The sequence below is a fragment of the Tenrec ecaudatus genome, chromosome 4 (assembly GCF_050624435.1).
Source record: "Tenrec ecaudatus isolate mTenEca1 chromosome 4, mTenEca1.hap1, whole genome shotgun sequence".
NCBI lineage: Eukaryota > Metazoa > Chordata > Mammalia > Afrosoricida > Tenrecidae > Tenrec > Tenrec ecaudatus.
This window is the reverse complement of record NC_134533.1, coordinates 7,834,552-7,860,756: the sequence shown is the minus strand read 5'-3', so window position 1 is coordinate 7,860,756 and position 26,205 is coordinate 7,834,552. Positions and strand designations below refer to the sequence as shown.

The following is a 26,205-nucleotide window of genomic DNA, read 5'->3' as shown; positions in this document are numbered from 1 at the left end:
CTGTCCTCCCGACCGTCCGACACCCTTTGTGCACCTGCCACCTCAACTCTGCTCCCACGTGCGCGCGCTCACCCATCCTCATCCAAATCCAGGCTGGGCGATCACCGCTCCTCCCCGGCCTTGCTTGTCCCCCTACACCTGCCCACTCAGCCAGCCCAGGTCCCCCACCGCCTCCACCTCCTTTGTTGTATGTGCAGCTGTCCCTCAGCTCTATTCAGCTCTCTTCCCCACTTCGGCCCAATTCCAGCGGGCCGGCCCCCACCCTCTGGCCAGGCATCGCTGGGGGGTGGGAGGACGGGGCGGGGGTCATGCCCAGCCCATCAGCCCACTCCGCACTAGCTCGGCCAGCCCTCCCCAGTATCCATCCTCCCCACCTGATCCTGGCCTCTGGACCCCCCTGACATCCCCTCCCTGCCCCCCAGGGGCCGCGGAGAAGCCATGGAGCTGAGCAAGAAGAAGCTGCACGCCCTGTCGCTGGCCGAGAAGATCCAGGTGCTGGAACTCCTGGACGAGTCCAAGATGTCCCAGTCGGAAGTGGCGCGGCGCTTCCAGGTGTCCCAGCCGCAGATCTCGCGCATCTGCAAGAATAAGGAGAAGCTGCTGGCCGACTGGTGCAGCGGCACCGCCAACCGCGAGCGCAAGCGCAAGAGGGAGTCCAAGTACAGCGACATCGACGAGGCCTTGCTCTGCTGGTACCACATCGCCCGCGCCAAGGCCTGGGACGTGACGGGGCCCATGCTGCTCCACAAAGCCAAGGAGCTGGCCGACCTCATGGGCCAGGACTTCGTGCCCAGCATCGGCTGGCTGGTCCGCTGGAAACGCCGCAACAACGTGGGCCTCGGGGCGCGCCACGCCCCCTCCCCTCCGGTCGCTCCGGAACCGCGTCCGCCCCTGCCCCCGCCCCCGCCCCCGCCCCCGCCGCCCCTTTCCCTGAAAGACTTCGCCCCAGAGGACGTTTTTGGCTGTGCGGAGGTGCCCTTGCTCTACCGGGCGGTGCCCGGCCGAGGGGGTGCCTGCGACCAGGTTCGCGTGCTGCTGTGTGCTAACAGTCGGGGCTCGGAGAAGCGGCGGCTGCTGGTGGGAGGGCGCCAGGCGACCCCGAGGTGCTTCTTCGGGGTCAGCAGCGAGGCCCTGCCAGCCTCCTACCACCCCGAGCTGGGCATCCCCTGGGTTGAGTGGTTGGCACAGTTTGACCGGGACATGGGGCGGCAGGGCCGCAGGGTGGCCCTGCTGCTAGCCGCGGGGGCGGTGGAGGAGTGGGCCGGCTTGCCCGGGCTGTGCCACGTGCGCCTCTTGCCCTTGACCGCCACCAGCACGCCGCCTTCCCTGCCCAGCTCCGTGGTGCGGGCATTTAAAGCCCATTACCGGCGTCGCCTGTTGGGCAAGCTGGCCGCAGTGCAGAGCCAGAGGGGCAGCACGAGATCCCTGGCAGAGGCCGGGCTGGGCATCACCGTGCTGGACGCGCTGCACCTGGCGGCGGCGGCCTGGGCCAAGGTACAGCCTCAGCTCATTCTCAGCAGCTTCATCCAGGAAGGGCTGGCGCCCGGCAAAACGCCTGCGTCCCGGGACCGAACTGCTGCGCTGCCGCCGGCGCCCCGCGGGCTGAGCCTGGAGGAGTTTTCCCGCTTCGTGGACCTGGAGGGCGAGGAGGAGCCCGGCCAGGGCCCATGCAAACAGGAGACGGGCCCCGAGGGCGCGGAGGGGTGCCCGGAGGACGGGATCGGGGCCCTGCCCACCAAAGCTGACGCCCTCCGCGCCCTGGGCACGCTCCGGCGTTGGCTGGAGGGCCAGGGCGCGCCTGCGGGAATCTTCGAAAAGTTCTACGCCTGCGAGGAGGAGGTGGAGCGGCTCTGCTGCCTGTGAGCGCCCCGGGCCCACAGGCCATCCCTCTTGTTTCCTATGGAAACGCCGCTCCCGCCCCAGCTCTTTCCCGTGGAAATGGGGCCCTTAGGAAAAGGGTCGACTGGGGGACGCGGAAAGGCGGGAAGGTTGGGGGAGCTAGTCTGGGTTTCGTCCTTTCTAAACCCCGCTGGAATGTTCTACAGAGCCTCAGGGAGTTGGTGGAGGGAGGCTGGGACCTGGGAAGGCTGGGACCCGTAGACCTGGTACTCGACGTCACAGTTCTGCTTCAGGAAATAAAGCTGGCTGGTTGGTTTCGTACTTTGAGAGAGGCCGGCTTGCCTTCACGGCCAAGGGTGACATGGGTCAAGGCCAAAAAAGCAACAGGGGACAGTGGGCCTCCTGGACCCCCAGGGAGAGTTGAAGCTTGAGCACCAATCCTGGGGACACCCTCCCCCCAGGACATTCGTCAGGATTTTGCTGTCAGGGGGCAGTGGAGGGCGGGGCGGGTGGCTGGAGAGGAAGGATGCACGTGCCAGGGCAAGCCAAGGAGCCAGAACTTGGAGAAGTCATTCATTCCGCTTCATTCGGTGTTCATCTGCAGCTTCTCCCCTGCCGAAACCTCCCGTGGGGTGGGGTTGTCAGGATAGCGTCCCTGCAGGACTGGCAGGCAACGATGGCTCAGTGTGTCCAGGGCAGTGGCCCCACCAAGCCTGGGGAGCCTCATGGAGCAGGTGACTTTGAAGGCAGCTGGACAGGGCCCAGAGGATGCTCCAGGCCTGGGAGCAGAGAGACACTGGGGGAGGAGGAGGGCAATTGGGCAGTCCAGCCAGCAGCTCGGGGAGGTGGTGTGATGGGGACAGGGGAGGGGAAGAACCTCTAGCCCACCAAGCTGAGAGAGGCACAGGGTGTTCGTTGGGTGGTTCAGCAACTGGGTCAGGGACAGACACTGGTCCAGGCGACAAGGTGAAGCCTGAGCCGGGGGGTGGGGTGGGGGGAGCGGGGGACTTGAGCCTCTGATGCAGGCTCTCTGACAAAGGCCCCAACCTGTGTGATCAGCCTCATCCAGCAAGGGTTTTGCCTGGCCAACCTCACACCTCAGCTCAGCTGGGTGCCCAGACCGCCATTTCCAGGAGGGACCTGTGACTAAGAACTCCAGACCACTCCTGCCCACCCCTCCCCACACAGCCCTCCCTGCGCCTGGGGCCTGGGCAGACACACTTGGGCACCATACTCCTTGCCTTCTTTCCAGCCCTCTCCTGCTCCGGGGCGTCTCTAAAGAGGTTGGTGCTTCGGTTCAGGGACCCAAACAGGACTGCGTGCCCTCTGACCCTCGCTGTCCCATGCCCTTCTGTGGGGGAGGATGGAGCCTGGGGAGCTGGCACCTCTCTCTGCTTCTCCCTGGAATAAAGAACCCACTGTTATTCTGAACTCTGCCTCCTGGTCCTGTTGACCACCTCAGCACCAGGCACCAGGCCGTCTCAACTCGCTAGAAACCCATCTGAAGCCGCCTGCTGGCCGTCCATCTTGGAGCCGAAGACCTCTCACACTCTAGCTTTTCCTCACAGATTTCTCCTCTTCCTACCCATTCACCTATGGGCTTCTTTCCTGAAACCATCGCAGTGCTGACATGTCTCCTTGAAAGCGTTGAATCTCAAACCGCCCCATCCTTGAAGATCTGCCCAAAGGCTTAGATTTCTGGTTCTGGTTCCAGCTGCCCTGTGCTGAGGCATTTCCGACTGGGGCCACCCGCTGGGTCAGAGAACAGCCCCGCCGGTCGCCAAGGCTGTACATTGCTCTTAGTTTACTCAATACGACACTCAGACCTCAGACACTTCCATCGTTAAATCACTTTTTCTTTTTTTTTCCAGACAAAATTTCATTTATTTGCAATTAGAAATAAATACTTCACAATATATAGTTGCATATTTTGTGATTAATCACTGTTTAATTATGTTCAATTTGTAACAATAAAAATACATCCTATATATCAGATATTTACATTATGATTCATAACACTAACAAAATTACAGTTATGAAGTACCAACACAAATCATTTTATTAGGGGCTCGTACAACTCATCACAATCCATACATACATACATTGTGTCAAGCACATTTGTTGCCATCATCATTCTCAAAGCATTTTCTTTTTCAAAGAGTTGTCTGTACGCCCTCTCATTCAGTTCAAGGCTGTGAAGCTTTACAGAGGCAGACGGGCCACGGTGTTAGCCTGCGAGGCAGCTCGTGGATTAAACCACAGACCCTCTAGTTAGCTTAGCCGTGAATGGCTTTAGCCTCTGCACCACCAGGGCTTCTTAGGGTTCTGTTAAGGGAGCAAAAGATAACCCAACAGTTCATTGTTGGAACTTAAAAAAATAGATGCTTTCTTCTTGTTGGGCAAACATGGCAGCGCAGACCCATTCTTCCACTTCTACACGCACAACTGCTTCAAGCTGTCCTGCTGTGCTCCTCTTCCGTCTCTGAGTTATCCCTCCCCAGAACATAAACTCACTGCTGCTCTCTCTCTGACCCCACATAGATCGTTCTTAAAAGAGCGAACGCACAAGGCAGACATTCTTTAATGAGGAAGCTAAATGAAAATGTTGGCTTTAAGAAGACTTCCAGCGATATTTGGGGGAAAGGCTTAACAAGGATCAGCTGCTGTGGCTCCGGAATGCCTTTGATCCATGAGAATTTGAAATTCTGTTCTGTAGTCCCACCCTTTCCATCAGGAGCCCATGATGGAGATGTTGAATAACAACAGCCGGGCACCATCCAGCTCTCCTGGTCTCCTGATGGAGGAGGGGCAGCTGGTCATGGAGGAGATTAACCACACATCCAAATCCTCCTCTTATTCCTGATTCTCCTTCGTTTCTCCCAGTGGATGGAGAGCAATTAGTGTGCCTTGGGTGGCCATTCCAAACTTTGAGATCCCAGGCACTGTGCAAGGAACAAGGTACCCTGTTTTCCCAAAAGTAAGACATCCCCGAAAATAAGACCTACAGACAGTTTTGCCTCTTGCTGAAATACACGGCATCCCCCCCCAAATAAGACCTCCCTGAAAATAAGCCCCCCCCCCAAGCTACTGTAACTCTGGACTCTGACTGTAGCGGCGGGCTCCACCTCAGAGCTCACTGTTGGCTGCAGCGCAGCTGGAGCAGACAGGAAGTGCGAGGTCTCTTTTAATAAAACAATAAAAAATAAATGTTACTGTATTCTTCTTCATGGAAAAATAAGGCATCCCTTGAAAATAAACCCTAACGCATCTTTGGAAGCAAAAAATAATATAAGACACTGTCTTATTTTCAGGGAAACAGGGTAGAACAGGGGCACTAAACACATTAGGTCAATTAACTGGAATAATCCATGGAACAAACCCTCCTGAGGTGTTTGGTTGTACAGAAATAACCCACCTCCACAGTGACTTAAAACAAAGCAGAAACCTTTTTATTAGGTAAAGGCTTACCCAGCAATCATGAATTTTACATGCAACAATCCGTCCACATTTTGTTTAGATTTTTCCATGGCAATCCCCTCAATGGGCCATCCATCCCCTTCCTCCCTGCCCTTCCCACGTCCATTCTGCCTTCTTCCCTCACCTCACCCTCAGAACTCTGTCCTGGGTCAGTGCTCTTGGGTCCTGCATAGTTGGTAATGCAAGCACAGGGCCAAGTTAGCTCCAGACCTGGGGTACGAATAAAGGCCATAGCTCGGGGGTCCCACCAATCTCTCGCCAACCAGTATGCTTGGTCTCTTTTGTGATTTTGTGTTCTGTTCTGAATCTTCTCCCCCGACCTTTTAATGTGATACTATTTAGAGCAGTTTGTAATGGTCACTGGCCACCACCTAGTTTTTCTGGTCTCTGGGTCAGTGAAGACTGATGTTCCTGTGTTCCATTAGTCCATCAGACTGGTTCCACTTGCCCTCTGGTTTTCACCATCTGGTTTTCACCAGAGGGCAAGGGCTAGCTGCTCACAGACTTTAAAGCCCCCAGTTGGTACCTATCAACGCAGGATGTGAAACATTGTCTGAGTGAACTATGTATCCTAGTTGACCTTCATGTCCCCTAAGACTATGTTCCTGATCTCCCAGGCCCAGCAACTCATTCCTTCAAGGTGGTTGGTGATGTCTAAGGTGTTTCATTTTTGTTTATTTATTTTTATTTTAAGATGTTTTCTTAACTTTGCCCATTGTGTGCTTTCCCACAGTCATGGGTATATTTGCAGCAAAGGTAAATACACACAGACAAATATCTTCTGTCAAATCTATATTGACTTATGGACATACTCATTTCCCTTCCCTTCATTGTTATAAATATACAAGAGGGTACCCCCAAAATGGATTCTATTTTTGGGGGGGCAGGAGTGAAAGCTATGTATTTAATTTTTTTTAGTAAACAACCTTGTCACCTTCAAAGTATTCTCCATTACACTTAATACATTTGTCAAATCTGTGATTCCATTCTTGGACACATATTTCAAACTCATCTGTTTGGACGGCTGACTGCACCCTTTCACAGGGGTTGCCCAATTCATAACAGTAGCAAAATGACAGTGATGAATAGCAACAAAAGTAATTGTATGGTTGAGGAACTGTAGTAAAGGATCATGGCATTAGGAAGGTTGAGAACCACTGGATTAGAGGGAAACTGCTTTTATAAGAAAATTCACAAGAAAAAGAAAATTCACTGACCAGAGAGAACCTTCCCAGGTGATGCCACTGGGTTTAGTAATTCAGAGTGAGTTGTTGATGCTCACCTAACATGGAAAAAATGTGTATTATGAAATCTCCACCCAGCAAGATTCTGGGTTTATTTTGGGGGGTACCCCTTTGTATGTTACATCTTTTGCCAATTCAACTTTTTACAGATGCACAACCTGACAGCAATTGAATTCATCTGCCCTTCATTAATGTGGGTTTTTTCATAAGCGGAAACTTAGTACTTCATAAGCAATAGAATTTCCTCCTCCCTCACCCCGTCACCTGCCTCTCATCACCATTAAGTCAATTCTGACTCATAGCAGCCCTAAGTCAGTTCTACGCTACCCCTTGGAGTTTCTGAGGCTGTGATTCTTTGGGGAGCAGGAAGTCTCCTCTCTAGCCGATTGGTAGGTGGGTTGGAACTGCTGACCTTGCGGCTAGCAGCCATCAACCATTAGCTACCAGGCTCCTCCCTTCTGTCTCTGATGACCACGAGGAACTTTTGGTCTCTGTAGATCTGTCTGTCCTTGCTTTATGAGGTTGTCCACTGTTTGTTCTTCTGTGATTGACTTCTTTCATTCATCGGAATACTCAGAGCTGTTTTTGTTTTCTATTTGTTTCTTTATGAGCACAATCCGTCTCTCCCTTCCCTGTATCCCCTCACAGACCAGCACCACGACCCTGGGCGGCATCCTTCGTGAGTTCTAGGTGTCTGGGCTAGCGTTGCACATGACGGAGCAGAGCCCTGCTCTTAAGGCCCTTCCTGTCTCAGAAATACAGGGACGCAGGGACGGCAGAGATTCAAGGGAGCGATCAACGGTCGCTGTCGTGAGCTGCATCAGGCTGGCCCCTGACTCCAGCAACCCTGTCCGTGTACACGGAATGAAATAACACGCCTGTGCCAGCCATCCCCATACGGAATCTCAGGTTGGACCGCGGTTTCACCGGGTGACGTTTGGAAGTGTTTCTCCCTGGTGTCCTACATTCAGGAGCCCCGCTGAAAGCTCGTCAGCACCCAGCCACGCGGTGTGTGAGGCTGGAGGTCAAAGCAGGGTCTTCCTCATGGAAGGTGAGCATTCTACCAGGGCCCACCCGAAAATAGGGACCTCGCCAAGATGGCAGGGAGACGGAGTTTGGGGGTGAATCATGAATGCTAAGAAAGGAGACTGCCATGCTTCTGGACTCCGTTAGGAAGGGTTCCCTAGGGCAGCGGCTCTTCACCTTCCTCAGGCCACGACCCTTTCACACAGCTCCTCATGTGGTGTGACCCCCACCCCAACCATAACATTATTGTCGTTGCTACTTCATCACTGTCATTTTGCTACTGTAATGAATCGGGCGGCCCCTGTGAAAGGGACGTTCAACCTCCAAAGGGGTCGCGACCCACAGGTTGAGAACCGCTGGTCTATACTGATGTGTGGCGTTTGAGAGCCTGCCCTGGATTGAGCCCCGACACCCAGAAGTAGCCAGGTTTAGTAGCAAGTGTGAGCGTGGTGGGCTCAGCTAAATTTATTTAGCACATTAAATCAATTAAGCTGTTAAAAAAAGAGAGAGAGAGAGTTACAGACTCAGAAACCCACGGGGGCAGTTCTACCTTGTCCTGTAGGGTCGCTCTGAGCCAGCGTGGGCTCGAGGGCAGGGAGTTTGGTTTTAGACGGTAGAGCGGGGTGGGCGTTGGACTGCTAATTACAAGGTCAGCAGTTCAAACGTACCCTCCACTCTGCCGGGGAACGAAGGGGCTTTTTACTCCCATAAAGATCTACAGCTTGGAAACGCACACGGGCCGTTCTCCTCGGCCTTACGGGGACGCTGCGAATCGGAACTGACTCGATGGCCCTGAGTTCGGATTTTTGGGGATTCCACCATTTTAAATGCTATGCCAGTTTCGGTGCTTTTTGTTTTTAAATGTTTAACTATGATTTAGGTGAAGGTCTACAGAGCAGAACGTGAGCTTTGTCCTCATTGATCCATACTTACTTTATTTCACCTCCTAATGGACCCTCTCTGGGCTGCAGGTCTCCATCCCCCTTTCTAACTTCGGCCCTTTGATCACATGGCTGCGGTTCTAACACGTGTGTGTGTGTGTGTGTGACTTCCAGATCTGAAGGGTCACAGGGGGCATTCTTGGGGGTCCCACCAGTCCCTATGCAACCAGTAAGCCTGGTCTTTTTCTTGATTTTGAGTTTTGTCCCCCAGTTTTCTCTCACAGTGCCCAAGACCTCGGATTGTGAGCCTGTTCAGAGCGGTTAGAGGTGGAATGCGAGTGTCTGCTATTGTTATCGTTAATTGGCCTGGAGGAGTTGGTGAGCCTGAAGCAGAGGGTCCCGAATCAGAAGACCATTTCTTCTCATCATCTTCCAGTGGGTTCTTTCTGAGCTCCCCTTAGTCACGTGAACAGCTGCCCTGCTGCCTCTCTTCTCGTGCCCAGCCCCCACGAACCCTGATCACTTATAGATGACTATTTTTTCATGTCTTACACCGACCGCTGTCCTCTTTTCATGCGTAAACCTGTCTCTCTCTCTCTTGCATGGTTCTTTTGCAGGAACTCAGAAATCGACGACCTGACATTGTTGCCAGGCTCCATCATTTTTGTCTCTGCTGATACTGTATCTCAGAGGGGTTTCTTTCATTGTGTGTTTAGGAATTCTTTAATTGGTGGAATCTTTATTATTAATTGGGTGTGTGAGTCTGGGTAGACTAGAGAAAAAGTCCATAGACATAATATGGGTATAAGAAAGAGCTTTATATACAAGAGCAGTCGAATATTGAGAAAACATCACAGCCATAAGTCCGATATTAGCCCATATGTCCAGTACCAATCTATAAAGTCCTCTTCAGACTCACGCAACACGTGCAATGGCACTGAGTGCAGGAGGATCACAGGCCGGTGGGTGGGAAGTCTTGTGGATCCAGTGGCGTTGTAAGCATCTCAGCACTGGCAGGGGTCTCCACGTGGCTTCTCCAGTTTCCAGGGCACCGGCTCTATCAGTGAAGTGCCATGTGTCTTGTCAGTAGAGCGTCTCATCTCTCAAGTGTCTCCCGCCTCCAAGGAAGGAAATCCAGGAATTCCCAGAATCCTTAGGAGAAGGCCATGTCCACACAGGGGCTTCCTTGGCTATCACCGGATTGGCAGGCTAGACTCCACCCCTTAACGCATTATCCTCTGAAATTGACACGATTATATAAGTATCACATTGGGGAAGTGGATTTAATCTGTGGAAAACCTTGAAGATTTTGGTCTTGGCTTGGGAAGGGAGTCATTTGAAAAACATGTAGTTGCGGCAGGAGAACACTAGGGGTCACTGAGAACACGGTCCACTCCTGTTGACTCTTTTTTCTGTTTGTTTTTCCACCAGAACGTCAAAGGAGAGAGGCAGCCATTTCTCCAGGCGCTCAATTAGTAGGTGACAGTTTTCCGACCACATAGCCCCCACCCCCATCCAGGATCTTGGCTTCATTTACATGTCTCAAGTTCAGGTGCCCAGGGTATGTGACCTCAGATTTGGTCTCCTGTCCCCTTTGCTCTTGAATCTCCCAGTGAAAGCAGCAGGCATGTGCAGGGCCGGCCTGGTTCATACCAACGGTGGCTTCGTGGGCAAGGAGCCCCGGGGTGCAGTGGCTTCGGCGTGGCGTTAGGCTTCCAACTAACTCAAAGCTCCGTGGTTCAAACGGAACTCCCCAGCGGCTCAGGGGCCGAGAGGAGGCCGTCTGCTCCCAGGAGTTGCCGTTGGGGGAGGGAAGGGGAGAAAGGAAGCTGATATTGGAGTTCAGGAAGAAGGAAAATGCTGTGGAACTGATGGTGGTAGCGATGGTACAATTATGCTTGATCTAATTGAATTATGGACTGTTATAATATCGGTAAGAACTCCCAATAAAATGATATATTTTTAAGTTGGTCTCAGAAACCCTACACAAGATCCTTGTGGGTCAGATCATAAGTGATGGCGGTGGGTGTGGAAGTGAGACCGTGAAGCACTGGGCTGCTGACTGCCCGGTGGAGCGACAAACCTACCCGATGCTCTGCCATCTGCCCCCCTCCAGAGCTGCGGTCCCCAAGAGCGGAGGGAGCCGCTACCCTCGGCTGGCCCTAGGGGGCAGAGCAGCTGCCCGACAGGAGTCAGAGGGGACTGACGGCGGTGAGTTTGAGACCTGCTTTGGTCAGTCCCCTCACTTCTGGCAAAGTTCACAGTGGTTCTAAGCTGCTGTTTATTGCAATTATCTGGGGTCTAGTTGCCTTCTGGGGAGCCCTGGTGGCATCGGGCTGCTAACTTCAGCAGTTTGAAACCACCAGGCAGCTCCGTGGGAGGAAGACGAGGCGTTCTCCTCCCATAAAGAGTTACAGTCTCAGAAACCCACAAGGGCGGTTCTACGCCATGCTGTAGGGAAACGTGCGTCAGAATTGATCCCTCAGAGTAATGGGAGGTCACATGGGGTGGGGTGGGGAGTGGAGTAAATGAGAGGATGGGGTGGCTCTCTCAGAAATACATTTCAGGAAGTTACTTCACTGGATCCCCAACAAGCCGTGACCTTCCCAGCGCCGTGACCCCAGGGAGGGGACTCAGCGACAGCACAATGAGAAGGTCTGTCAGGGACCTGAGTGGCCTGGGAACAGGTCTCTTCGTGTCTCGCGCAGACTTCCTGGATCTGGGCAGTAGAGGGTGCTAGAACTCTCGGTTCAGACATCCTGGCCTCAGCACTCCCTGCAGAGCCTCACCAGTGCGGTCAAGCCAAGCTCTCACTGTAGGCCCCATGGATACCCTGTGGGACGGAGTAGGCTGACCCCTGTGGGCTTGCATACGGACCGTAAATCTCAGGAGTGGAAAGCCTCCTCTTTCTCTCTCGGAGCACGTGGCTTTGAACTGCGGGCTCTGTGGGCAGTTCAATGTGTAACCCCACTACTGCTCTGAAACGCACATAAAACGGACCATCTTAAAACGAGCAGTTCTGGGCCACTCAATAGGTTCTCAATGTTCGGCAGACGCCACCTCGATGTGCTTCCAAAACGTTCCCAGCGACCCCAAAGGAGACCCTGAACCCAAGACTCAGGAACCCTGCCCCCCGCCCCCTTCCGGCGTCAGTCCTGGCAACCACTGATCCATTTTCTTACCTATTTCTTTTACTTTTTATTTACTTTTAAAATTACTTTATTATATAACATAGTAGTGACTGCAGCAGATTTTCCTCTCACACGTCGCATGAGACAAGGGAGAGCGTTTGTCTCTGATTTCTGATTCCTAATGAGCCATCGGTCTTTGGCAGGATTCGATACATAGGACGTCTGTGATACTAACCCTGAGGATCCCAACGGGGCTTCGCGTAAAGCACGTTTTGCGAAGTTGTTCTGTCTGAGCTGGTTTTCAGCACATGGTCATGGGTGTCTTCACCGGTAGGAACAGGACCTGGCTGAGGGATAGGTTTCAAATGCTTGCAGGAATGTCAGCAGACGGAGGGGCATACTGCTGTCCTGCCATCAGCTGTCAGAGCAAGCTTGTGGCAGTTCCAGAATCTGGTGTCCAGTTGAGGATTAGAGTGAAGGGGTGGAGTCTGGGCTGTCAATCAGGTCACAGCCAATGAGGCCTCTGTGTGGGTGTGGTCTTTTCATGAGGATTCTGGGAATTCCCATATTCCTCCTTGGAGGCGAGACTCTCTCTCTCTCTGCTCACTCCCTTTGAGACATCCCTGTGGAGAAGACACATGGAGAGAGGCCGATGGAGCCAGACCTCTGGAGCTGGAGGAGCCACGTGGAGACCTCTGTCAGCCACTGGGTCCACAAGACTTCCCACCCACTGGCCTGGGATCTCCCTGCATTTGCCATCATTGCATGTGTTACCTGAGGACTTTATAGGTTGGTATCAGAGATATGGGCTAATATCGGACTTATGGACTTGATCTGGCCTGGGCTGGGATGTTTTCTCAATATTCAACTGCTCTGGTAGATAAAGCTCTTTCTTATACCCATATGGGTGTCTATGGATTTGTTTCTCTAGTCCACCCAGACTCACACATTATGTCCTGCACTGTCCTCGGGAGAGTCAGCTGTCTGCTTCCTTGACCTTGGACCCAGCAGCCCTCGGGGGTCGAAGGACTTCCAGTACATTAACTGTTCCAGTGAAGGGAGTTGAACTGGGCCCTCTGTACTGCTGTGTGGACTACTTGGCTGTTAGTCCTTCGTGCTGTATCTATCTACCCTCATATAAGTGCCCTGCTTTGGTTGCTCTAGAGAACCCCGCCTACCACGAAGCAGCACTGATAGTCACCGGGAGAGAATTGCCAAGGGATGGCAAGCGCTGTGTGAAGCCCCATTTCCCACTGGAATGAGAATGTTTCAGGACCACTGCTTGACAGAGCCCCTGGCGAGCCAGGATGCCTGCGTCAGACAGCCTGGCAATGACACGATGAAGAGAAACGGCTTTTAAAATATGCTTCCAGGCACATCTGTTTTCTCCCGTGACAGGTCCTCACGGCAAAACCACTGGCTCGTCCCCCTGGGTGCACCCTCCCTGCTGTCTACGTCGACACCCGGCCCATAACATGCGGCCTTTGCGCTGGGCCTCTTCCACTGAGCAGAATGTTTTCAAAGTTCATTTCTCTTTTTAAAATCAGAATGTCATTCCCTCTTACAGTTGAATAATATTTTCAGGGGCAGTGAATTCTTGGAGGCAGCTCCTCTAGGCTGTGGGTCGGCAAACTGGGGCTCGAGAGCCATGTGCAGTTCTTGTGGTACAGACATGTGGCTCTGAAGTACAACTGAAATGTCTGAAAGGATATTATTCAGAGGATGGCGATTTCATTTGTTTATAAAAATACACTTATGGCTCTGGAATAATTTTTAGATTGTTGGGAGGGTCAGGGCTGGCTCTCCCTTCTCAAAAGTTTGCCCACCCTTGTTCTGGTGAAAGTCTCCACCCCCACCAAGTGACTTGCAGGGGTCCCGTCAGAAGGTGGTGGGTGGGGTGGGGGCTGGGGAGCGACTGATAGGATTCACCTGTGTGTCCTTACAAACAGGCTTCCCTGGAGTGCCCACCTGCTGTGCCCACAGTGAACCCTCTGGGAGGCAGGAGGAGGGCTCTCAGGACCAGCAAGAGCCAGGAGTGGCCGGCGTCCTCTCGACCCTGCACAGTGACGCTCCTGGATCCAGAGGACGGCCGGGCCCTCAGAGGAAGAGCGGCGACAGAGCCAGGAGCCAGCACTTGGCACAGAGGGATGGGTTTCCTACGGAGCAAGGACAGCCGAGTGCTTCGGTGCAAGAGGCTGGCTTGTGGAATGGGGGACACTGGGCTTGCTGACCCACAGAAGTGGAGCTGAGGGTCCTAGGGCTGAAGCTTACCAGAGTGGCTGCCTCTGGGCACTTGATTCCAGGAGCTTGAACTGAATGCCTTCGGGCGGGGTGTCCCTGTAGGCAGGAAGAACTTTGTAACACGTCCTGATGCTCTCCCTGGCGTTATCACCCGGGGACTTTCTCGGAGTGTTGTCTGGGAGTTCTGTGCAGCCGTTGCCACGGACTGATTAGAAAGACAGACAATAGGAGTGGCCCCGCCCCGGTCCATTGTGGGGGCAGGTTTACGCCTCGCCCCCACATACACACCCCTGTGTAGAATCCGGGTTGTTTCCATCCTGGGTGACTGTGAAGAGTGCGCCTGCAGTGGACGTTGGTGGCCATGTTTTCTTCAGGATAGCCGTTTCCAAAGCTTTGGGGACCCACTCAAGAGTGGGATCACTGGGTCTTCTGGCAACCCTGGCATAATCTCTGGAGAAATGCATATCCTTCAGGAATGTCCCCCTGCTCCTCCCAGTGGAAGAAGCTAGCTAGTCTGGGGGGTTGCCGACACCAGAGATGGGGCAGATGCTATTAACCACCAGAAACAGAGGCAGCTGGCCTGTGTGAATGGACACAGGTTTAGCTCCCAAACCTCCTTGGGTCTCTCTCTCTCTCTTTCTTTTCTCTCCCTCCCTTTTGTCTGCTTTCAGAATCTGCACTCTCTTGAACACAGCGTGCTTACTCAAGGCCGCGGGATAGCCGGCTTTGCAGGAAGACGGCGGCGGCCGTGGCTGATGTCTGCCGATGTTCCCGGATGTTCCCGCGTACGGGAAGTGATTAGGCTGTCCGAGAAGGGAATGACAGTAGTGCGGGTGTCTGCCGTTGACTCGGGCAGAAAGTCTGATGGAAAAGAGACGGACTGAAGCTCACTCAGGACTCGGGGGCTACCCCCTACTCTGGGTTAAAGACCCCTTGTCCCTTTCAGATGTTGGCTGTTGGGGGTCTTACTAAGGATTACCTCTGCTCTGCTGTTGCCAATACACCAATCAAGCCGTGCCTCCTCCTCTCCGAGGCAGTAGGGCAGTAGGTGGCTTCTAGCCAAAGTCTCTAAGGCTCACCAAAGGACCTTGGCTGGAGCCCAGTGTCAGGTGGGTAATGCTCGCTCACTGTGACCCTGCGAGGCAGGGCACCCTTCCTGCGGCCTGACTGCACGGAGGCCTCCCAGAGCACAACAGAAACTCCAGCTCGCGGTGGGCTGGGCCCAGTCTGCCTTCCTAATCAATCCGCTCCACCAGGGCACATGCATGGAGGCTCCCAGGCTCGCCAGCCCTCACCTGCTGTGTGAGCTGAGGTGGAGGTTAGGCTGCTGTTACGGGGACCTGAGGGCTCGCCAGTGCCAGCTGGGTAGGTGAGTTATGCTCCCAGGTCCAGGCCAGCAGGGTCCCTCCTGCCTCCTCACCATCCTCCCCTGCACCCAGCCAACAGTGCGGGCTCTCCTTGTAAGCGAGGGTTGGCCCCCCCCCCCCGCTCTGCTCGCCTTCGGACCCAGAACCTAAGCACACAGTCCCACCTAGCCACACACCTGGCTGCCACGTGGAGACACTGGGAGAAGGGGAGAGGGCGTAGGGGGGGCTCCCTGCCACCTCTGGTACACCATTCAGTGAGTGAGATTTCAGGAACGGGCTGGGGGCTCTGCCAGGCCCGAGCTGGGTGGATTTGAAGTTGGGCCCCTCATGGGAGACTGCCACAGCCGAGGAGGGTCCTAGCTAGTGCCCGTGGTTAGTGCCCGGCTACAGCAGGGTAGTGAAGTAACCGGGTGACATCCTTACTAGCCGTGGGACTTGGACAAGGCACTAAGGTCTCCGCGCTGATACCTGTCACGGTTTCCGTAGTAACGGGGGGAATTCCAGGGGTTCAAGTCACATAAGGTGGGTCAGTTGATGGCAGACCCATTGGGACATCAGTGGGTGCAAACTACACCCAGCTCCCTGCCTCTATAGTAGCGGTTCTCAACCTGTGGGTCGAGCCCCCTTTTGGGGGGGGGGTCGAACGACCATTTCACAGGGGTCACCTGATTCATCACAGTAGCAAAATGACAGTGATGAAGTAGCAGTGAAAATAATTTTATGGTGGGGGGCTACCGCCACAGGAGGAACTGTATGAAAGGGTCGTGGCATGAGGACGGTTGAGAACCACTGCTCTAGGGTAAAGAAATGACGAAAGCATGGAGCACAAACGGCAAAGATGGCACATTTAGGGTTAGGGTACAGCCCCCTTTGTTATGTATGTGGTTACCTGTAACTAGGGGAACTTTCACACCTCCTGAGTGTGTATAAGCCTTGGTTGGAAATGCATTCTCTTTCTCTGTGTGGGTCTGGTTCCTGAAGTCATGATGGTCTAAAAGGTGAGCACATGCCTGCTTTATCTTGTCTGAAGTCTCTCTTTTTTTTTTAACATTTTATTAGGGGCTCATACAACTCTTATCACAATCCATACATATATATACATCAATTGTATAAAGCACATCCATACATTCCCTGCCCCAATCATTCTCAAGGCATTTGCTCTCCACTTAAGCCCTTTGTATCAGGTCCTCTTTTTTTTTTTCCCTCCCTTCCCACTCCCCCCTCCCTCATGTGCCCTTGGTAATTTATACCTCGTTATTTTGTCATATCTTGCCCTATCCGGAGTCTCCCTTCCCCCCCTTCCCTGCCGTCCCTCTCCCAGGGAGGAGGTCACATGTGGATCCTTGTAATCAGTTCCCCCTTTCCAACCCACTCGCCCTCCACTCTCCCAGCATCGCCCCTCACACCCTTGGTCCTGAAGGTATCATCCACCCTGGATTCCCTGTACCTCCAGCCCTCATATGTACCAGTGTACAGCCTCTGCCCTATCCAGCCCTGCAAGGTAGAATTCGGATGATGGTAGTTGGGGGGAGGAAACATCCAGGATCTGGGGGAAAGCTGTGTTCTTCATCGGTACTACCTCACACCCTAATTAACCCATCTCCTCTCCTGAACCCCTCTGTGAGGGGATCTCCATTGGCCGACACTTGGGCCTTGGGTCTCCACTCTGCACTTCCCCCTTCATTCAATATGGTATATATATATACACATACATACACATATATATACATATACACACATATATCTTTTTTTTTTTTTGCGTGATGCCTTATACCTGGTCCCTTTGGCACCTCGTGATCGCACTGGCTGATGTGCTTCTTCCATGTGGGCTTTTTTGCTTCTGAGCTAGATGGCCGCTTGTTCACCTTCAAGCCTTTAAGACCCCAGACACTATCTCTTTTGATAGCCGGGCACCATCAGCTTTCTTCATCACATTTGCTTATGCACCCATTTGTCTTCAGCGATCCTATCATGGAGCTGTGCAGTCAATTATATGATTTTTTTTGTTCTTTGATGCCTGATAACTGATCCCTTTGGGACCACTCAATCACACAGGCTGGTGTGTTCTTCCATGTGGACTTTGTTGCTTCTGAGCTAGATGGCCGCTTGTTTATCTTCAAGCCTTTAAGACCCCAGACACTATCTCTTTTGATAGCCGGGCACCATCAGCTTTCTTCACCACATTTACTTGTTCACCCGCTTTGGCTTCAGCAGTTGTGTCGGGAGAGTGAGCATCATAGAGTACCAATTTAATAAAAGAAAGTATTCATGCATTGAGGGAGTGCTTGAGTAGAGGCCCAAGGTCCTTCCGCCACCTTAATGCTTAACCTATAAATATAGACACATCGATCTATTTCCCCATCCTCCTATATATATTTGCATGTACATGTCTTTGTCTAGACCTTCATAAATGCCCTTTGACTCCTAGCTCTTTCCTCCATCTCCCGTGACTTTCCTCCTGCCCTATTACCATGCTTCGTCGCCACCTGGGCTAGAGTATACCTCTTCTCTACGCAACCATACCCTTGATCATTCCCCACCAGGCCTGCCATTCCTCCCTCTTTACCATTTGGGGTCCCATGTTGTTCGCTTGTCTGTCTGAAGTCTCTTTAATCTCAACCCTCAGTGACACAAACATCCCTTGGACCCGTTTGATTGTGGAGGCTGGTTCCCCACAGAAGACCCAAGAATCGATGCTTTTGAATGCTGGTAAGATAGTTAAAGTTGACTGTGCCAACCTGGCCAATAAACACACGTGGGGTTAGTTGAAGGGCAGAGAGCTAAATGGCTCAGTAAGCCTCGCCTTTCTAGCTCTTGGGTCTCTTGCTTCCGGACCAGGGTGCAGCTGCCTTAGCCAGTTCCCTGCTTCAGCTGGCAAGGCTCACTTCCTGCAAGACATCCCTGAGGAGAAGTCACATGGACCTACCCCAATGCAACCCTAGGTGCTGGAGCAGCCGTGTAGAGACCCCTGCCAGCGCTGAGATGCTTACACATTCACTAACTCAGCTTTCCTCCTGCAGTCCATGTCATAGGGTGTGTTTTGTGAGATGGAGGAGGACTTTGTGCATTGGTGTCGAACATATGGATTAATGTTGGATGTGTGGGCTTGGGCACTACTGGATTGGGATGTTTTCTTGATGTACACTTACCCTTTATATAAAACTCTCTTATACATATGAGTTTCTGTGGATTTGTTTCTCTAATGTGCCCAGACTCACACATCTGGCACTGGAGAAGAAGGCTGAAGTCAGACTGCCCCGAGAATGGACACAGCAGCCTCCCTGAGAGGGTGCCAGGAGGGACCAGGCCCTGGAGAAGGGCATCGCGCTCAGTAGAGAGAGAGGGCACTGAAAAAGAGGAGATGGATGGACACAGCGGCTGCAACCTAAGGTCGGCGTGAGGAGGGCGCAGCACCGGGCAGGGTCCCCTTCTGCTGGTGTGCCAAGGACAACAAACGCCACCTGAGAGGACACCCTCCCACTTCTCACACAGTGGCCACCCTGGGAGGGCAGTGCTGGCACCATCCCGCTGGGACAGCCCCGTGGGGGGCCCCCAAGAGAGGCCACAGAGGCAGGGCCGAAGCAAGTAGTGGCTGGAGGGGAGGCCGAGGGGAGACAGACGGACAGTAGAAGGTTGTGTAGCAATGTTTACTGAACGCGTCCCCAGCTCCAGGCGCTGGCCTGGGACTGGGAATGAGAGGTAAGATTGGCAATCCCGGCTGCCAGGTGCTCCGGCTCCCTGGAGACTGAAGCCAAGTCTGCAGCTGTGGCCCCGGGGAGGCAGGAGGCTGGGAAGTGTGGGTGTGGCCAGAAGGGTCCAGAAGGCATGGTTAGGAGGCAGCCCAAGGGAGACCTCCGGGGGAGACAGGGCACAACGATAACAACGCTTGGCCCCAGGGGAGTTGTGGGCACCTTTGGCTGTTGATTCACACCTTGTCACACCTGCTTCCAGGACAGACGTGGGACGCAAAGGTGTGCTAGTAGCCCATGCTGTTGGCATCTGAGACCTGCTCTGCATCCTGGCCTCTGCCGGGCATCGCCCAGGCCCCAGCTCCGTCGGGAGGCCCTTGATGGACGAGGGTGTGAGTGTGGCTGGCCCCTGGGGCTGAACCTCTGGCATGTGCACTGCCAGCTGGGGCCCACCCTGGCCACCTCAGCCCCACCAGCGGAGAAGGTACTCGTAGCTGAGGAAGGTGACAGCGTTCACGGGGAAGGCGCGGGCGCTGTTGATGGTGAGCCCGCGGAAGAAGACGCCGGGCCCCTCCTGCCGCAGGCTGCTGGCCATGCAGTGCACCACACCCCGGTACAGCCGCTCCTTCAGCCCATCCATCTGCATGCGGCACTTGATGACATCCAACGGCGTGGCTGTGACCCAGGAGGTGATGCCGGCCAAACCCCCGGCCACCAGTACGGTGGCTGAGCCTGGGGAGGTGGGGGCGAGAAACGAGAGTCAGCTAGTCTTCCCAGGGCTCTAGTCTGCTCCTCAAACCCGCCCCCCCTTTCGGGCCACTGCACTTACTGGGCTCCTGGCCCTTGGGGGTGGAATATCGGCAGAACCATTCGTAGGTGACGAAGTAGATGCCCAGTGTCGGGGTATCCCTCAGCATCAGGGTGCCAGAGCCGCGAAGCAGCCCCAGGACCCCTTCCTTCTGCAGGATGGAGGCCATGCAGTGCAGGGGGCCCCGGTACTGTGGCCGCGGACTCCCCGGCTTCAGCCTGGGCTCTGTCTGGTTCTGCAGCCGCACTTTGATGAGGTCAAAGGGGCCCAGGCAGTAGGACTACGGGCAAGGAGGCGAAGGTCATCGTCGGCTGACGTGAAACCGGGGGGAGCCCCCTCTGGTCCCCACAGCCAGCTTGTCTGGCACCCAGCAGGTACAGGAGAACCGGGAGTCCCCAGACAGGTGTCTGTCTCCCAGGGCCAGGGCAAGCATGCTTTCCTGCAAGTGCGTCAGGACCGGGGATGCAGCCAGGCTGCCTCTGCTTTGGGCGTAGGAAGGAGACCACACGGAAGGACAGTGGCAGGGGACGTTTGTGTGTGGCCCAGCTGGGGGACAGATGGGATTTTGTGGGACCTGGACAGAGGTGCCAGACAGAGATCTGTGGCACTGTTGGGTCTGGGCCTGGGCCTGGGGGAGGGGAGGTCAGGGTTTGGGGGGCTGGGGGTGAAATGAGGTCAGAAGATGGCGCAGTTCTTAGGGTGGAGGTGTACCCTGAGGTGCAGCATCATAGGGGTTGCTGTGTGTGTGTGCTGGGGGTGGAGCTGTGGGCAGTATCTTGGTTGTTTTGTACTCCCCCTCCCAACTAAGAAGGAACAGAAGGCAGTCAGGCCTGAAGGGGCTTATCAATCATTAATGTCTTTGGAAAAGCAGCCTCTGTTCTTTGTTCCTGCACTTGACCCCGTTACATGTGTCAGGGTCCGGTCACTAAGGAACCAGGCCTGACTGCATTCTGAGCCACCCTGCCCTGTCACCATCCTGTGGGCCTGGCTGAGAACAGGGAAGACCCACTAAGACTGAGGTATCCCCAGGATCCAGGGCAGCCGGCTGGGCTCAGAGCTCTCAGTCGGAGGCCCCTCACCTGCACAAAGCCCCCCATGCAGCCCGCTAGGAAGACGTCAGTGTACGTGGCAGGGTGGGCCCACCGCTCCTGGTAGGGGGTGGTGGTCAGCACCAGCAGGACATTGCTGTAGACCCCGAACAGGACGGAGTTGACCAGGGCAATGCTTGCAATGGGGAAGCTCATTCCCTTGAAGAAGCCCAGGACCTGTGGGGACAGACACGGCTGCTGGGGTTGTAGGGGAGCCAGGACAGGGGCTTCCCTACCCAGGAGGACCCCCCTCCCCCCCCCCAAAGCCCAGGGCGCACCGACTCGTGGCGGTAGATCTGGCTGGCGCAGTCCAAGATGCCCCGGTACTTGTTCTGAGACTGGAGCCGCACCTGGACGGTGACAGACACATGAGCGGGGGGTTCTTACCTGCGCACCGACACTGTGTAGGCCAGGTGCTCTGGAGCCTCCTGAGACTCACCTTGATGGTGTCAAAGGGGTGTCCCAGAACCAGGCCCAGAGCCCCTGCAGGGACAAGAAGGTGCTATGAGTGAGGGCTGGGTTGAGGCTGAGACCCCCAAGCCCCTCCACAGCCCCCCCCATCTGGTCCTTCTCACACCAGGCCCTGTGCTAGTGGGCTGCACACAGACCCACGATCCTGGGCTGGGCAGACACTCAGGCCCCCATCAGTTTAGGGGCCCTGCTCATGTTCAGCCCCCTGGGCCTTCAGCTGCTACATTACTGAGTGAGGTGCCGGCCAGAGAACAGGGAGTGCCCACAAGCAAGCTGCAGGGTACCGGAGGAGTGGCCTGGCCTTCACGGCAGAGGCTGGTCCAGGACGGGAGGGGCAGCACCATGGAGCAGCGGTTCAGTGTCCCCTCTTCTTCCTGGAGAGGTGTCACCCTCCTGGGCTAGGACAGGAGGCCCAGCGGGCCCTCTGCCAGGTAGGGCAGAGGCCCAAAGGGGAACTAGAGGCAGCAGGTGAGGTCACAGGGGAGTTCCACCCGGAGCCCCAAGTGGGGAGAGCAGGGCCTAGAGCCCAGGGCTTCAGGCCAAGGGGCCACGGCGGCTCCTGGGGTTATTTTTTTGGGGGTGGAAATGCCAGATGGTGGGTGGTAAGCTGCAGAAATAGCACTCCCCTCTCCCCACAATTTCTTCTCCTTCTCCCATCCCCCCTGCCCCCGTGGGTCCTCAGACAGATGGCTCTGGGTTCCTGGGGGGACCAGGACTTTGACCTCGGCTGCTCCAGTGTCACCCCTGAGGATGAAGTGGCAGAAGGAAGAAAAGTATCTCACCGGAGACCCAGCCAGCCACAAACTCCTCTGCAGGCATTGTCCGCCGGGCCGGGTTGCAGAGCCTGGGACTTGGAGGCTGGGGTGGAGGAGGCCGGGGCTGAGAAGCTGCAGGAAGCTGGTCCCTCCCCCGGACCCCTGCCTGATAACCTCCCACTAATGTTTAACCCTGGGAGCTGGGTGAGAAGTGGCCCTGAGCCCAGACCTCGGCCAGCAGGAGATGGGAGAGCGCCAACCTCAGTGGCCCTGATAGATGGGAGGTGCGGGGGGTGGGGGGAGAGGGCGGGGAAAGGGGGGCGCTTGACTAGGTGTCCTTAGCTAGCAGTGCTGGGTTCAGGAGGACAGCCAAGCTGGGGCCTCCTGATAGGGTGGGGGACCCCCTCAAGACTACCTCCAATCAGTCAGGGTTTAATAAGAGCTATAAACTATTTGTATGGCTGGCTACTGCTCAAAAGATTGGAAGGGAGAGTCCACTCTGAGGTACCTCAGAAAAAAGGCCTGGCAAACCACTGAGAACCCTGCTCAGACACGCACAGCCTCAACGGCAGCGCACTAATGAACAGCCCGTTGGTGCAAGGTGAGCCCAGCCTAACCTCCCGCAGAAATACACGGGAACAGAGGCCAGTGGAGGGGAGCTGTGGCCACCAGGGGCTCCAGCCTGCAGTCGCCAGAGCCCAGGGGAGGTGAAGAGGGGGCATCTGAGAGGAGCAAGCTCATGCAGTGACTCTGACCGGGCCTGCCCCTCTCCCCCCACCGTCCCACTGCCAGGTGCCTCTCCTCCTCCCTCAAGGGCAGAATGGGCAGTATCGAGCTGACCCACAGGCTTCCGAGTGCCGTGTCTGTCCCCCTCGGACACACCGGGACTGTGCCTTGTTGGGTGTCTTGGCAGGGCCCCCGCTGCTTGGCGCCCGGCACAGAGTAGCAACGTTTGGCGCTTGCCATAGGGTGGATGCTGGTTCCGCGGCCCGGGGTGTGGAGTGGAACAGCTTCATGGGGAATTCCTGGCTGGCAGCTCTCCCAAGCAAATGCCCAGACCTGCTCTTCTGAGGTGGATTTGAACTGGCCAATGCATCCATTAGTTGTTGAATGCTTCACTGTTGGTGAATCTATGTCTGAGTGGAGGTTACAAACCTTTCAGTGGGATGGAAGGATGGTGGACAGATGGGTGATGGATGGGTGACAGATGGATGAGTGATGGATGGATGGGTGGAGGGATGGTAGATAGATGGGTGATGGATGGATGGGTGGAGGGATGGTGGATAGATGAATGGATGATAGACGGATGATGGATAGATGGATGGATAGAGGGATGGTGGGTGGATGGGTGATAAATGGGGGATGGATGAATGGGGGATGGATGGATGGATGGATGGGGGATGGATGGATAGAGGAATGGTGGGTGGATGGATAGAGGAATGGTGGGTGGATAGGGGATGGATAGTTGGATGGGTGAAGGCCGAGCCCCCATCTCCAAAGGACCCAAAAGAAAGGGAAGTTCCATCCTCTACCAGGCCCCATCCCAGAGCTCACTGGAGCTCATTGGTGCCCAGGACCAATCGTGCCTGCTCTCCTCTCTTCCGGTTTCCACAGCCAAAGCAGAAACCTTCCCCCTGCAACGTTCTCGGGGCTGGGCCGGTGGCAGGCCACAGGCTTCATCTCCGCCCTTCTCTTGGGCCTCTGATGGAAGGTTGGGTCCCCGCACCCCAATGGCCTTGGCAACACCCTCTGCTGACTGTGGCTTCCTTATTGTGTAGAAATCGGAGGTGGGGTGGGGGTGGATTCTAGCCGACTGCCATTCCAAGGTTTCGAAAGGCCTGTGGTCTCCCCACCCTTCATTTCAGAATGGCCTATTTGCTTCAGCAACCCACCCAGCCTGCCTCCTGGTCACTCACCTAGGCCCAGCAGAGGAGGAGCCCACCCCAGAGGCTCTTCTCCAGCCCCACCCCCCACCCTGGCTCAGCCTGGCAGGGGAGAGCTTGAAGCTTGCTTCTCTGGCTCACTGCCCTCCAAAGGAACCCCAAATCCCTCTGGCAGCCCGGGCTTCCTGCTGTTAGGTGCCCCATCCACCTTCCCAACCTCAATGGGTGTACTCAGGTGTTTTCCATCCTGCTATCAGGGATGCATCTCTTTGCTCCCCCCACCCCACCAGCCAGCACCCATCCTCAGCACTGATCACTACCCTGAGTTTTAGACACCCCCCCCACCCCGTCCCCCATGCTCTCAAGGACACCCACCCCACCTGTCAGCCGTTTCCCTGTGATTCAGCCTTCCAGACTGTTTTCTTAGCAGTAAAACACAGCAAGGTTAAAACTGGGGTTCAAAGCAGTTCGGTCATGGCGCGTGTAGCGAAATGGATGGGTACAACAGGAATGTATCAGAGAATACTAACTGGAATGGGAAAAGTCCAGGTCAAAGCCCTGGCACTGGACACTGGGAAGAGGCACCGTGGTGAGCCCTCTCGGGAGCCTGCTGGGCTGGCTGGATGATTGCCCAGCCTGTAGAGAGCGACACATTCACAGCAGCAAGGTTGGCTGCCATCCTGAAGCCGGGCACCATAGTTTCTGACTCCGCCAAACCAGAGATTTGGTTGCTAGGTAACACATCCTGGACTTGTTTTCTCCCGCTGCACCCCCCCACTTGTTTTCTAAGGAGATTCAGTCTCCAACAGGGCGTGACCTCTAACTTTCCCCTTTCCAGTTAGGGTTCTGTGTTCCACCAAGTGGGATCCACTCTGGTTTCCCGTTGTCAGCCCTGAATGAACCGGGAGAAACTGCTTCAAAACCTCACCCTAAGGATGAACACACTCAGAGAAGCATCTGTCCCACGGGAGGCTCTGACCCTTATTTTGACTCCCAGGGTGGGGGAGGATGTGAGGTGATACATATGACATCGTGGCCTGTGAGCCACAAGGTCAACCGTGCAAAACCAGGAGTCGCTCCTTGCTCCTCAGAGAAAGACCAGGCTTTCTCACTCCCATAAAGTTACAGTCTCAGAAACTCACCTGGGCAGGTGCACCCTGCCCTACAAGGTCACTAGGAGTCAGCGTAGGGCAGAGAGGCTTTTCCAGTCCGACATCCAGCACACAGTAGGTGCTCAGGAACTGAGGCCTCTCCCTCTCCTGCTCTGAGGGTCCTTCTTTTGTCATAAGGAATTTTAAACATGTTTTCCAGCCAGACTGCCCTCTCCACTTCCCTTACACTCACTGAGGAAACCATCACAGATCAGCTTTCTGAGGGCAGGGACTCCTCTGCCTGGGTCTCTGAGCCCCATCATAGCACAGGCCAAACCCCACACCCCAGTAAGCATCAAACAACACTTTGCTCTAGGCCTCTAGGGAGGCACTGGGGTCATTTGTCCAGGTGAGGCTCCCATTGCTGAGGACCAGGTGGGAAGCACCTGTTGCCACTGCACGTGGTCCTCTCAGGCCAAAAGAGCTTTCTAGGTCATGCTGGAAGCACGACACACTAAGAGGGTGCCACCTGCTTCCAGTCCTGGGAAGGCAAAGAAAGAGCCCTTTCCAAAGTGGAGGAAACCTGGGCTCGGACAGGGGACAGGAGGAGGAACGGCTTCAGGGCAGATGGAACCCACTCCCCATTCCTGACCGAGCCCACGGGAACATCTGTTTCTGTGGATCAGGAAGGCTCCCATGGACTTGTCGCCAAGATCAAGCCCTCAGGCACACACCTGCTGGGGCTGCCAGGACATGTTGGTGAGGTGACCCTGGGGGCAGGCGGTTTCACACCTGGCACTTTGGGGCGGGGACACTACCCCACCCCCACTTTGCAGCCCGAGACTGCCTCAAGGTCTCTGCGGCTGTTTGTGGGACCGCAGCCAGCTCCGCTGCTGACGGCTCCCTGGGGAACAGGCGCGCGGCCCGCCTGGGTGCCTAACCGCGTAATTTGCGAGTGGGAAGGGGTCCGCAAGGCACCTCGGGTAACCCCGTTTGGATGGTGAGGAAACCAAGGCCCGGGGGTAGTGGGGCGGACGAGACTTGTGCCCAACCTTCCGTCCTCAGGGGCCTGCAGCACCTCTTTGCCCTGCGCCCCGCAGTGCGTCCCGGACGCGGCCCCCCAGGATCTCCATTTTCCAGATGAGCGCACCGGCCCCGGGTCACACGGTGGGCGAGAGAGAGGTCGCGCTCGCGCCCGCACCCCGCTACCCTTG

General features: G+C 55.2%; 2 protein-coding genes across 2 annotated transcripts; one reads left to right on the top strand and one right to left on the bottom strand.

The window, feature by feature from the left end:
* The first annotated feature begins 438 nt into the window (after positions 1-438).
* TIGD3 (tigger transposable element derived 3) lies at positions 439-1,863 on the top strand. Its single transcript, XM_075548010.1, has one exon. The coding sequence runs from the start codon at positions 439-441 to the stop codon at positions 1,861-1,863; it is 1,425 nt and encodes a 474-aa protein (XP_075404125.1).
* Positions 1,864-18,852: 16,989 nt separating this feature from the next.
* Positions 18,853-22,121, bottom strand: SLC25A45 (solute carrier family 25 member 45). The gene is made up of 6 exons (XM_075548008.1): positions 22,045-22,121; positions 21,231-21,274; positions 21,070-21,141; positions 20,783-20,968; positions 19,725-19,983; positions 18,853-19,627 (listed from the first exon to the last, which is right to left on the bottom strand). The coding sequence occupies exons 1-6, from the start codon at positions 22,079-22,081 to the stop codon at positions 19,359-19,361; spliced, it is 867 nt and encodes a 288-aa protein (XP_075404123.1). The 5' UTR covers positions 22,082-22,121; the 3' UTR covers positions 18,853-19,358.
* Between the last annotated feature and the right edge of the window lie 4,084 nt (positions 22,122-26,205).

Excerpts from the sequence above, each read along its gene's own strand:
- TIGD3 (XM_075548010.1), top strand. The coding sequence starts at position 439 with ATGGAGCTGAGCAAGAAGAAGCTGCACGCCCTGTCGCTGGCCGAGAAG.
- SLC25A45 (XM_075548008.1), bottom strand. The coding sequence starts at position 22,081 with ATGCCTGCAGAGGAGTTTGTGGCTGGCTGGGTCTCCG. Across the intron at positions 21,275-22,044 it reads TGTGGCTGGCTGGGTCTCCG|GGGCTCTGGGCCTGGTTCTG; the intron begins GTGAGATACTTT and ends TTGTCCCTGCAG. Across the intron at positions 19,984-20,782 it reads GCATGGGGGGCTTTGTGCAG|TCCTACTGCCTGGGCCCCTT; the intron begins GTGAGGGGCCTC and ends CCTTGCCCGTAG.